The 13023-nt window shown below is 36.5% G+C and overlaps 1 protein-coding gene across 1 annotated transcript; it reads left to right on the top strand.

The window, feature by feature from the left end:
* Positions 1-1617: 1617 nt before the first annotated feature.
* On the top strand, positions 1618-4357 carry LOC137614733 (piggyBac transposable element-derived protein 3-like). The gene is made up of 2 exons (XM_068344406.1): positions 1618-1854; positions 2221-4357. Exons 1-2 carry the CDS (start codon positions 1838-1840, stop codon positions 3956-3958), a joined length of 1755 nt encoding a protein of 584 aa, XP_068200507.1. The 5' UTR covers positions 1618-1837; the 3' UTR covers positions 3959-4357.
* The last annotated feature ends 8666 nt before the right edge of the window (positions 4358-13023 follow it).

Below are 13023 nucleotides of genomic sequence, written 5' to 3' on the forward strand. Positions count from 1 at the left end.
TGTATAAGCTCATTTTCATGTTGATCTCTCGACCATCAGAAGATCTAACTTTTTTTTTTTTTTTTTTTTTTTTTTTTTTTTTTTTTTCTTTTTTTGAGGAACTTTACAATTGTCTATCATATACTCAATTTGTATAATATATATATATATATATATATATATATATATATATATATATATATATATATATATATATATATATATATATATATATATATATAAGAAGATAGATATAAAGATATATAGGGAGATGTGTAGTTTGATTGCAGTCTTTTTATTACCGTCTTACATTTTTACCCAACGATTATGTCATTTTATTATTTCCGCACACCCATTTTAACGTTAGAGTCCGTCTTTTTCAACTTTGTCATTTTCTGGTAGAGAAATTATTTTTTTTTTTTTGGGCGGGGGGGGGGGGGGGCCTGCCGGCCTTATTTTCAATTCGGAAGCTCGCAAATGAGTGTTGTCCCTAGGGGTTTTGCCTTTGATACTGATTATGAGCAAATGATGCGTGCATAGAAAATACTACTTGATTATTGTAAAATGTTTGGGTCACTTAAGATAAGTTAATTAGGATTGTTCATCAGTTTAAATTTAATTAACTTAATGTGTATTATATCAAGTTATAAAGATCTTTTTATCTAATGTTGGTTTCCTTAACATATTTTAGGTAGTGCAAAAAAAAAAAATGGGAAAAAAAGGTATAATTTATTGAGCATACAAAGAGAACTATAGTTGTGTATTGAAGTTCTTCCATTTAGAATTTACTCTTTTATAATAGAATAATAGAGGGACTTTACATTTGTCAGCCATATAGTCAATTTGTATATTGTTCAGTGGCCACTTTCCTCTTGTTAAGTGTATAAGTGACTCTTTAGCTATGGTAAGCAACTCTTCTAGGAGAAGGACACTCCAAAATCAAACCATTGTTCTCTAGTCTTGGGTAGTACCATATCCTCTGTACCATGGTCTTTCTAGGGTTAAAGTTCTCTTGCTTGAGGGTACACTCGGGCACACTATTCTATCCTATTTCTCTTTCTTTTGCTTTGTTAAAAAATTTTATAGTTTATAAAGGAGATATTTATTTTGATGTTGTTACTCCTCTGAAGATATTTTATTTTTCCTTGTTTCCTTTCCTCACTGGGCTATTTTCCCTGTTGGAGCCCCTTGGCTTATAGCATCCTGCTTTTCCAACTATGGTTGTAGCTTAGCAAGTAATAATGATATATATATATATATATATATATATATATATATATATATATATATATATATATATAAATGTATATATACATATGTTACAGTCAATATCAAAACCCAGACAGTTTGTAAAGTGGCTGAAAATTTCAGGCAATGTGTGAATTGCCTGGTTCACCCAGTCAATTTACAAATTAGCTAAAAATTGCAGACTATTTATAAAGTGACTGGAATTGGAAGTTATTTTCTTTATATATTCGTGATGCCAGCGTACAGTTGATATACTGTATATTCAAAATATACTTAATTAAAATTGAATTAATTACTCAAAAGTGTCCATAAAATATGCAATTTACAAATAATGACATTTTTGAGTAATCACTCAATTTTTGATTAAGTATATTTTGAATATACAGTATATTAACCCATTTTGTACTAGCGTGACATATATGTTACGTAGAACATATGTTCAGTTAACTTACACCACACGTTTACATGTTGAAACTTGTTTCATGATAGGTCCTGTGTGTGAGAGCTAATACATGTATCTACTTGCATACAAGTTTTTACAGGAATAGAAGTTCATTCAAGGGAGTGACACCGTTCTGTGCAGAAGTGCTGATTTTGCTCCGGTGTGAAAATGAGTTCAGGCAAAAAGTGAGTATTATTTTGCCATTTTCATTAGATATATTGTATTGTTTTTTGATAAAATACTTGAAATATGGCTATAGAGAAATGTCTGTGCTAATAATGAATATCTAAGATTTATAATATTGGCAGCAGTACATTTTATATTTTCTGTGACATATATGTTACGCTAGGATGATACAGGGACATTTATGCCTTTTTCTATTTTACTGTATGTAAACTGATAGTAATATCTTTCTAGTGATATAAAACATTCTATGGCTTCATTTTCTTTCTTTTACTTTACTTTACTACACTTTTAGTTATTTTAACTCATTAATAAGTTACTTTGTTAAATTTAATCCAGAGATAACACGTTTTTATTTTTTTTTTCAGGTCTCTGACTGTCAATGAAATACTAGCAGAGTTAGAGAAAGAAGATATTGCTGCAGATGTTTTTATTGAGCCTGCTGATGATGGTCTGACTGACGAAGATTCTGCTGATGAAGATCAAGGTGGTCTAATTGATAATCTCTCTGGTAAACAATTAGATGCTGCAGGTGAAGCAGCTCTTCCAAATGGAGTTCGGCTTGGAAATTTAGGAGAGGACTTGGAGAACTATGATGACTCTAGTTATTGCTTCAAAACTCCAAAGTGGACTAGAAAGGCAACATTTTCTTCACCAAAACCAATTTTTCCTGAGGCGAATTACAGTCAATACCGGAACTTATCACCATGTGAATTATTCGAATTGTTTTTTGATGAGGAAGTTTTCAGATTGATAATAGAACAGTCAGCTCTTTATGCTCGTTACAAGGGAGGAATTTCCTTCTCAACAAATGAAAAAGAACTAAAGGTTTTCCTTGGCATATTACTTTTATCTGGCATTGTTCCAGTTCCATCACGGAGACTTTACTGGAAGAATTCTCCAGTGACTAGAAATGAGGCAGTGTATTCGGCAATGAGAAGGAATAGATTTGATAAAATAATGCAGTTCATACATTTAGCAGATAATACTAATCTTGATGATTCAGATAAATATGCTAAACTCCGTCCCCTGATAAGGCTACTTTCCACTCGATTTTTGTCTCATTTTCAACCAGAGCAGCATCTATCTCATGACGAGGCAATGGTTGAATATTTTGGCCGCCATGGATGCAAGCAGTGTATTCGAAACAAACCAATACGCTTTGGTTATAAAGTTTGGTGCCTGAATACTGATGCAGGCTATTTAGTAAGCTTTGACTTATACCAAGGTAAAACATATGAAGGTAATTCATATGAGGAGAAAGCGTTTGGCAAATGTGGAGCCACTGTTCTGAAAAATATAAAGTCATTGCCAGATGATAAAATACAACTCCCATACAGCTATTACTTTGATAACCTTTTTACCTCTTTTCCTCTTCTCCAACACCTGAGTGAGCAAAACTATACTGCTACGGGAACAATAAGAGACAATAGGCTGAAAAAATGCCCTTTGAAAGCAGTTTCTGAGATGAAAAAAGAAAAAAGGGGAACATCAGACTTCATCATAGATAAGGCAAATAACATTTCATTATGCAGATGGATGGATAATTCGGTTGTCACCATTGCATCAACTGCTCATGGAAGGGAACCCCTTAGTAAGGTGAAAAGATACTCTCAAAAAGAGAAAAAAAATATTGAAGTTGACTGCCCATTAGTTATTCGAGAATACAATAACCACATGGGTGGAACTGACCGTCAAGACCAGAATGTGAATAATTATAGAGTATCTATTAGGGGTAAGAAGTGGTGGTGGTGTATTTTTACCTGGTTATTAGATGTATCAGAGCAAAATGCTTGGATTCTTCATAAAAAGTCAGGTGGATGTTTACCTCAGCTAGATTTCAAAGAACAGATTGCTGAAAGCTATCTGAAGAGATATGGGATCCCTCCTAAAGGGCCTGGGAGACCTTCCCAGGGGGAAACAGGTTGTAAGAGAGTTCTTGATGACATTCGTTTTGATGGGATAGAACACTACCTGATAGAGACCCCAAACAAGAAAAGACGTAGATGTGCTGGAAATCTGTGTAGCAAATCTCCTTCCAGTCAGTGTAATAAGTGTGATGTAGGTCTGTGTTTGTCTTGCAATTTAGCATTTCACACAAAATAGACTTCAATGATGTGCCACATGATGTATCAGTTGCAATGAAAAGTTGATTATTTTATGTTAGCATTTTGAACTGGCAATTTAATCTTTGTTTTGATTCTAAGTGCAAGATTTAATACAATGACTATTTCTTTTGGCTTGTTTTTTTTATTATAATTTTCAAATTCCATTCATTTGGTGGTTGTGACTACGGTAGTTCATGTATGAAAACAGTAGACTTCTTTTGTATTTAGTTATGTCACTTATATAACAGCAAACAATAAACCTTTCAAAATAGAACAGAATTTTTCATATTTCCCCCAAATGTACTCGTTACTGCCTAGCGTGACATATATGTCACACTCCATTATTCATTGTACAATGAATGCAGCTGAAAAAAAATATGTATTCTACTGATTTTGGATCCTTATGAACTAGATTTAGTGTAAAAATTTGTAATCCAAAGAAAAAAAAAATTTGGGAAGAAATGGGTTAAATGTACGCTGGCATCACGAATATATCAAGAAAATAACTTACAATTCTAGCCACTTTATAAACTGTCTTAAATTTTTAGCTGGTTTGTAAATTGACTGGGTGAACCAGGCAATTCACATATTACCTGAAATGTTTAGTCACTTTACAAACTGTCTGGATTTACATATTGACTGTAAAATATATATATATATATATATATATATATATATATATATATATATATATATATATATATATATATATATAATATATATATATATATATATATATAATGAAAACAGAAATCATTGCGATTAACTCGCCTTAATTATGGCAACGCCGTTTTACTGTATTGTGTTGTAAAGATTAGTTCTTGGATGATTCCCTTGTCAAGTCTCTCTCGCCTTGTAAAGTAGGAAGATTAATGGCCAAAATTAATCTCAGATGCCTCAGGCTCCATAGATTGATTTCCCTTTAAGTGGAATTGAGAAGGTTAATTAACGTCAGCTCATTTGACCTAATTAGTAGTCTATTGCGTGCTTAAGTCTGAAAGTGCTGGATGGGAGAAAATGAAAGTAGCTTTCGTAATGAATAGTAAATTAAGTTACATGATATTAATTTCAATTTTATGTAGCAAATGTATCTCTACTTTCATATTTTTCAATCTATTTGTTATTCAAATAATAGGTAAGTATTTAACATTAATATTCGTCATATTTTATAAAACTATAACAAGAAGATTTTCGCCAGTCCATGATTTTCATTTTCCTATTTAGATAGTTTTTGAACATTTAAACTCAAAATCTATATATCGCAACATTCAGAAAAGTGTGTCACCTGTTTTTCCACAGTACTTCGATAGATACATGGATAGATAGGCACAATTTGCTAACGTCATCTGTTTTGCACTATTTCAAACTGGCCTCATTATAATTATTTTTCCAATTTTGCTTTAAATTTATGTCGTATTTCAACGGAGAACTTCGGAAACTATTCTTAGTAAAGAAACATTCAATGTATTTTCCGGTCAGAATTTTCTAATTTTAATTCAATTAAATAATTAGAGGAAAATTTAAGGTAATGTTTTATGAACATTTATTTCTCTCTCTCTCTCTCTCTCTCTCTCTCTCTCTCTCTCTCTCTCTCTCTCTCTCTCTCTCTCTCTCTCTCTCTCTCTCTTCATCTTTGGGTCCTAGGAACATTGGGCAAATCTGCTGCTTGAAGGAACGTGATATTCCAGTCAAGATTAAGCTATAACGCTTGAATTTACTGTCATTCATTTTGAACTTGGTCTTGGCCAGACACCACGATTTGGAAGGGTCATAATTTCTCCAGTTTCTAAATTGATTTGAACACGGTCTCCCAGGCAGTAATTGGACATGAGCTGTTACTTCATCATCGCATAAAGTTACTTACTCATATACTTTTTTTTTACCAATAATCGATGAATCAATAAGAAACAGCGCTCATGGACGAACACTTGCAGAATTTGTTTCACAATATTAAGCTTATGCTGATATATATCAGCCGGAAATACTCCCAAGCTGATAGAGTACTTCATTATATCGCTGAATTATTTCATGTGACATTGAAAATGGCTTCATACGATTGTGGAATTGCCTGAGAACAATGGTGATACTTATAATTTAGATGAAAATGTCCATTAAAAGTGTCAAACTTTATGCACGTCATGTTTCTAATCAAATCCAAACAGAATATTGTATTTGTAAAGTTTCATTTTAACTTATGAAGTTTTGGATCCGGGTTCTCCCAAATGTTTACTGTAAACTAATTTTTCCTCTTTACATAAAGGGTTAGGAATGATGTTTACATTCTCATAAATGACTAAAATCAATTCTAGTTTATCATATTCATTTTCCTTAAAAATCCTTTTATAAATATCTATAATTTCATGAGATCCTGCCAAGTTATATAATCAGGAGGTCGCCATACGGCAAGTCCCAACCTTCTCTGAGTCAGACGATAAAGTTAATTACTGTCTCTGCATATAATCCCCCAGCTCTCTACAGTATACTTAACATCAGGTTGTCAGGTCATATAAAAGGAAGAACTTCCTTTATAACATAGGAAAGTCTAAAATTAGAGAGGCTGTGTATAGACATGTATAATAATGATGCTGTTGTTGACTAACTGTTAGGCTAGGAGCTGTGGTAACATTCGAAAATTCACAAGGACATTGCTAATGAGCATACTTACTAGTTAGAATATGTTCGAGTGAATAGTAGAAAATTAAAATGGGTCACAAGATAGTATGTTATGATTTCTTTGTAAATGACAAAATTTCCTTTCCTATTTGGGGGGGGGGGGGGTAGTAAGAATTGGGATCATTTATTTAACTGCTATGTCCACTCTTATGAAAGAAAACATTTAATACTTTTTTATTTAAAATGAACAAATTTATTTGACAATATTTACAACGGAGTATTATACTGTGTTTAATAACTTCCATTTACTTTTTTGTCCTCTCTATAGGAATTGCGTATGACGGCTTTTAATGGTTATCATTGATATCGACTGTATATTATTTTCTTTCTAGTTCCACCCAAAGATCTTCTCATTATATATACAGCGTGACTAGTTTTCATGGTGATGATTAATCCCGTCTTTATATTACATTCTCCCTATTAGTCGGGTTCACTGTTTTGCTTTTTAATTTTCGTTGGATTTTTGTGAAGAATATGAAAACTAAAGTTTGGGAAATCTTATAATATAAACAATCAGAAAAGCAATGTTTCTATTTGCGTCTCGAGTTCCGTATGGCGGTCAGCTTAGATTTTACAAAATGGCTGCCTTGAAAAATGTTTTTGTCAATTTCTGAACTTCTAAATAACCTATTGCATTTATTTTGACTACCAAACTACCATTTTCAGGACCAAGGAAGAATCCAATGCTCCTTGATGCAGATGTGTTGAGACTTGTGTTACAGAAGTTGTTGCAAATATGAACTAATTCCATTAGACAAATTAGTCATTAGGCTATACTAATCACTAACCACAAGAAAATGTTTATCTAGTGGTCTGATTATTGTTGTAGGCCTGTATTATGCATGTTGAACAGTTTACTGTATTCTACATGTAAGTTAACGGTGGTTGTTTTATATATGTGTTTTTAGGCTTTAAACATGAGTGGCAAACCATGATATTATTTCTTAATGGATGCTAAGTTATGGGAATGCTCATGTCTAAGGATATGTAAAATATGCAATAAAATTGAATATTTCAGTCATTTTGATTTAGGTTCTTTATTTTGAGACCACTGGAATCCATAGCCTTGAAAATTTTGGTATAGCAGTCAAAATCATATTTATATGTTATTTAGAAACTGGGATATTGGCGAAAACCTTTTTCAATGCCAGTTATTTTGTAAAATCGAAGATGGCGGCCTTATGAGTATCAGAGCTAATGTGAACATGTCTTTTTTTGTTTCATGCACGCTCGTACACTATAACGGTTTTGTTTTTTCATCTTATCACTCGTTCTTCCCTTCACTGTTAATAAACCAACCTGTATAAACCTGATAGCTCTTATTTAATTTTGTTTGAAATTTTGTAACGTAGTAGTCATTCAAAACTTCCCCATGCCCTTGACCGTCAAAGCACTGCCAGAATTCTTGGGCATGGTTAACTATTATCACCGTTTCCTGCCAGCCATCTCTGCCACTTTTGCCCACCCCCCATCCCCCACCCCCACCTCTATGCCTCCCTCAAGGGCAAACCAAAAGACCTGAAGTGTGGTCCCCTTCAAGAAGTGGCTTCTGCAATGCGTAGGATGCTCTATCAACCGCTGTTGCTCTCACTTTTCCTGTGCCACATGCCCCTCTCCTCCTTTCCACTGATGCCAGCAACGTCAAAATTGGCGCAGTACTCGAGGAGGTGGTCAAGAGCTCATCCTGCCTATTGGCATTTTTCAGCAGAAAACTTTCCAAGGCAGAATCCGACTACATTACCTTCAACTGCGAATTTCTGGCACTGCACTTTGCTGTCCGTCAATTTCACCACTTCTGGGAAGGTACGCCCTTTGTCATTTACACAGACCACATGCCTCTGGTGCACACCATCAGTCGACAGTTCGTCATCAACGCCAGCATCTCTGTGCTAAGGCTGAATATAATTGCACCCTTTAACACGTCTCTGGAAAAATGAATCCCTTTGCTGATGTCATGTCAAGAAACACATTGGCCTCCATTCTCCTGAGATTGAGTTACAATGCCTTAGCAGAAGCCCAATAAAAGATCCTAGAGTACCAAGCATGTATGAAATCTTGCACATCCTTCCAAAGGGAAGACGTCCCTTTCAACAACTCCCATGCCCCCCTCCTCTGTGACATTAGTACTGGTAAACCTAGACCGTGGATACCTGCTCCCCTGTGCCAACAGGTGTTTGATTTCATTCATGGCCATTCACATCCCTCGCCCAATCTACTGCACAGCTACTGAAGACGAAGTTCATTTGGCACGACGTTACTAAGTATGCTAAGGATTGGGTCCGCACCTGTACTTCATCCCAAACTTCAAAAGTACATCGACACACAAATTCAGGAGTGGACACCTTTCCTCAACCTCACCATCATTTTGCCCACATTCACTTAGTTAGTAGGGTCCCTACCCACATCACAAGGACATCGTTACCTGTTTACCGTCATCGACCGCTCCACTCATTGGCCTGAAGCCATTCCCATGGAAACTGCAACGTCACCTCCATGTAAATCTGCGTTACTCTCAGGATAGATAGCGAGATTTGGTATCCCCGAGCATATTACTTCTGACAAGGGTACCACTTTCACTTCTCAGTTGTGGACATCATTAGCGAATCTCCTTTGAATCGCATTACATTAGACAATCGCCTACAATCATGCTTTCAACGAAATGGTTGAATATTTTCATCATATCCTCAAAGCAGCTTTGATGTCCCTCTGCATGGACTTCAACTGATTTACCGCAGCTTCCCTGAGGACTCCTGTGACTAAGGACTGCTCCTAAAGATGCCCTGGATGTCTCAGCATGTGTATGGCGACCCGTTGGTCGTCCCTGCTGAATTTTTTTCGTCTGCAACCTCCTCCGACAATCTCCAGCGCCTATGTCAGGTTGTGGGAAAATTTACTCCCTGCCGCCAGACTTATAAACCCCTAGCTAAGCAGCACATACCAATAGATCTGCACTCAGCAACAAATGTTTTCCTGTGCAAGGACACTAGCAAGCCACTACTAATGCCCCTTTATATGGGCCCTTTCCTCTTGATATATTGTATGCCGAAGGCTTACTTCATCAACATTCGTGGCAATGAAGACTGGGTCTCCATTAATTGCTTAAAACCTGCATATCTACTGCCGGATGTACAGTAGGCCTCTCAAGAGCAAGGCGCCCTATTTTACAAATATATCATTTTGTAGGGGGGCGCAAGCCATGTACCACAGGTGCTTCATGCACGCTCGTACACTGTAATGGTTTTGTTTTTTATGTTATCACTCGCTCTTCCCTGCACTGTTAATAAACCAACTCGTATAAATTTGATAGTTCTTGTTTAATTTTGTTTGAATTTTTTGACGTTCTTGCTTGCAAATATTAGTATTTAAGCTCCATGTCTGTTTAATTAAGTTTAGTTGCATTCACCTCGCCTCTCAGTTATCACATAACTGGCGCCTCGCACATTAGTTTCCACAAATATATACTCCACTAGAATCTGGTGAAAATACAGTGAACCTGGCTATGTCAATTTCCATTTGAGGGTTTTCTTGCCAGGATATACTCAGCATGAGTATTTTTCATGCCGTACTCAATAATACTGACTAAATTAGCTGGTTATTTTCACACTGAAAATAATACGTAGTTTTGGGAAGTCAACATCGGAATTGGGAATTTTGTTTGCTTCTTTCTCACATTGAATATATAAAAGTGTTTCGTTTATTTCCAGAACCATCAATGAATATGTTTGCTTTATTCTCTTTGTAACTCCATTGAGTCATACACTATGAATTGGGTGCTTCACTTGATTTAACGGCATGATAAAGTCGAAAACAGACGGATGAAATGAACAGCAATTGAAAATGATACAATTTATTTATAGACATTGCACCAAAAAGAGGAGATTCCGGTGGAAATAAATCGGTTTAAAGAAAGTAAAGTAAAAAGTAGACATGAGATTTTAAATGCCTACATGGAATAAAACGAGAGCTGACTAATAGAAAGTGAATTACAACATATTGTTTATCAAATTATTTCACATGAAGCTTTGACACCAAATGTTTTATTCAATATAGAATATCCAGGATAAAACAATGGAGAAATTGAGTTCAAGGGAGAAGAACAACATCTCAGTCATATTGCACCTCAAAGTAATCACAATATTTAATTTACAAGTATATTTTTATTTATCTTTTTATCCTGTTTAATGTTCAGATGCTTAAGGATCTCGGGCAACTATTTAAACCCCATTCGATTGATATTCCTCCTAGGGTTTGGAATTCATGCATCCGAGAAGTAATCGCACTCATATTTCATGTGTCTTCTTAAGCCTAAGGTTTTGATTAAGTTGAAATAGGATTGTAAGACATGGAATGTTTTTTCTCGTTTTCCATTTCCCTTGCTACAGTTTCTGACTATTACTGTGGTTTGACATCTAATTTGAACCTAGACAGCATTAACAATAATCAAGATAAATTCTAAATCTGATAATGAATCAAAGAAGAAAGTATGAAATAATATTATTGTTAGCCAAATCACAGCCATGGTTGAAAAAGTAGATTGCTACAATCCTAAAGGCTCCAACAGAGAAAGTAGCTCTGTGACGAAAGGAAGATAGGAAATCCTCCCCTATATAATAAAGAGCAAATGTGTGGCTATATATATATATATATATATATATATATATATATATATATATTATATATATATATATGTATGTATATATGTATATGTATATATATATATATATATATATATATATATATATATATATGTATATATATATATATATAGATATATATATATATATATATATACATATATATATAGTTTTATTTCTTTTCCTCTTACACTGAGTGGCATTGTCAAACGTATGAGTACTCGGTCACTCCCCGTCCATTGAGGTATGGAGAGAGGAAGTTATCATACCTGTACCAACCGTGTTTCACACAATTGTACATAATTCCTTTTGTATATATTATGCTTGTATCTTCGCTCTTCCCTCGCACTAAAACGAACATGAAAATTCATGTCTGGTTTTTCCTCTGTAATATTGTCTGTCTTGTGAACTTGTTATGTCCTGTTGCCTTGAGGTTTTGTTTATAAGGAGAGTGTTCCACAATAATATAACTCAGTCGTTTCCAACCTGCCTTTGAGTTCACAGCCTTACTCGGCGCCGTCACATTGGTGACCCCTGAAGTCGACTCGCTCCCACTGCCTTCCACCCCCACCTCCCTCGCCCCTCCATCGTTGGTATTATGACGGAGACGGACTCTACTACAGCAGTTGGCGCCGCGGCCGCCCCATTGAAACTTTCACCGTTCGCCAGCGGAGAAGCGTTTGCTTGGTTTCAACGCGCTGAAGTCCACTTTCGTATCAGGGGCGTGACTCGCTCAACCACCAAAGCGGATTATGTTCTCGCGGCGATACCTGAGGACACGTTCCCAGAAATATCCGACTGGCTTTGTGAACAAGGAGACACCCCAATAGCGTATGACGCCCTCAAAACATACCTTCTGCAGCAGTACTCGCCGTCGCCAGCCGCCCGTATAGCAAAGCTTTTTCAGCTCTCGCAACAACCATTGGGGGACCAAAGGGCTTCGCTTGCCCTCAGGGAAATGACCAGTATCGCTCGCCTTCAACCTGCCACAGATGGCTCTCCTCGTGAGGTGAACCTACTCCGTGCCCTTTGGATACGCCGTTTACCTGAACCTGTACGCGCTGCCATACCCGATGTCGATAGTTTACCCATGAAGGACTTGATGACCAAAGCCGACGCCCTTATGGACAGCCACTTCAAGACCTCCATCAACGCCTCCACCACTGGCGACGAGGATGCCTATTCAACGTCAACCGAAGCTGACATGAATGCCGTAGGACATACACTCCTACCCCGTGACGTGCCGAAGCGGCGACAAAGACGCCCACCACCCACCAATCGCTCGCGCCCCAACGAACGACTTGTACAGCCACTTACTACCTCCCATCCGCCGCAGTTTTGCTACTACCACTTCAGATTCGGGGCAACCGCGAAGAAATGTGCCAAAGATTGTTAGTGGCCAAAAAACGTGTAAGTAGGCCATCGCTTGTGGCGGTGGCCTCCCATGTTTCTAATCTTTTCTTTTTACAGGATGCAGGAACAGGCGTGCGATTTTTGGTAGACACGGGTGCTTGTCGTTCTCTTTTGCCAAGGAAACTCTTCAAGGCACAACGTAGTCTGTCTACATCTGCCGACGTCCGCTTGGTAGCTGCCAACGGATCTGCGATACCCACCTACGGTTACGAGAACCTCACATTATCGTTCGGAAACGGTAAATTCAATTGGAAGTTTCTCGTTGCTGACGTCACAATGCCAATCCTCGGTGCGGATTTCCTCTCTCATTTCCACCTTCTGGTCGATGTCGCCCACTGACGAT

The sequence above is a fragment of the Palaemon carinicauda genome, chromosome 21 (genome assembly GCF_036898095.1).
Source record: "Palaemon carinicauda isolate YSFRI2023 chromosome 21, ASM3689809v2, whole genome shotgun sequence".
In the NCBI taxonomy this organism is placed as follows: Eukaryota; Metazoa; Arthropoda; class Malacostraca; order Decapoda; family Palaemonidae; genus Palaemon; species Palaemon carinicauda.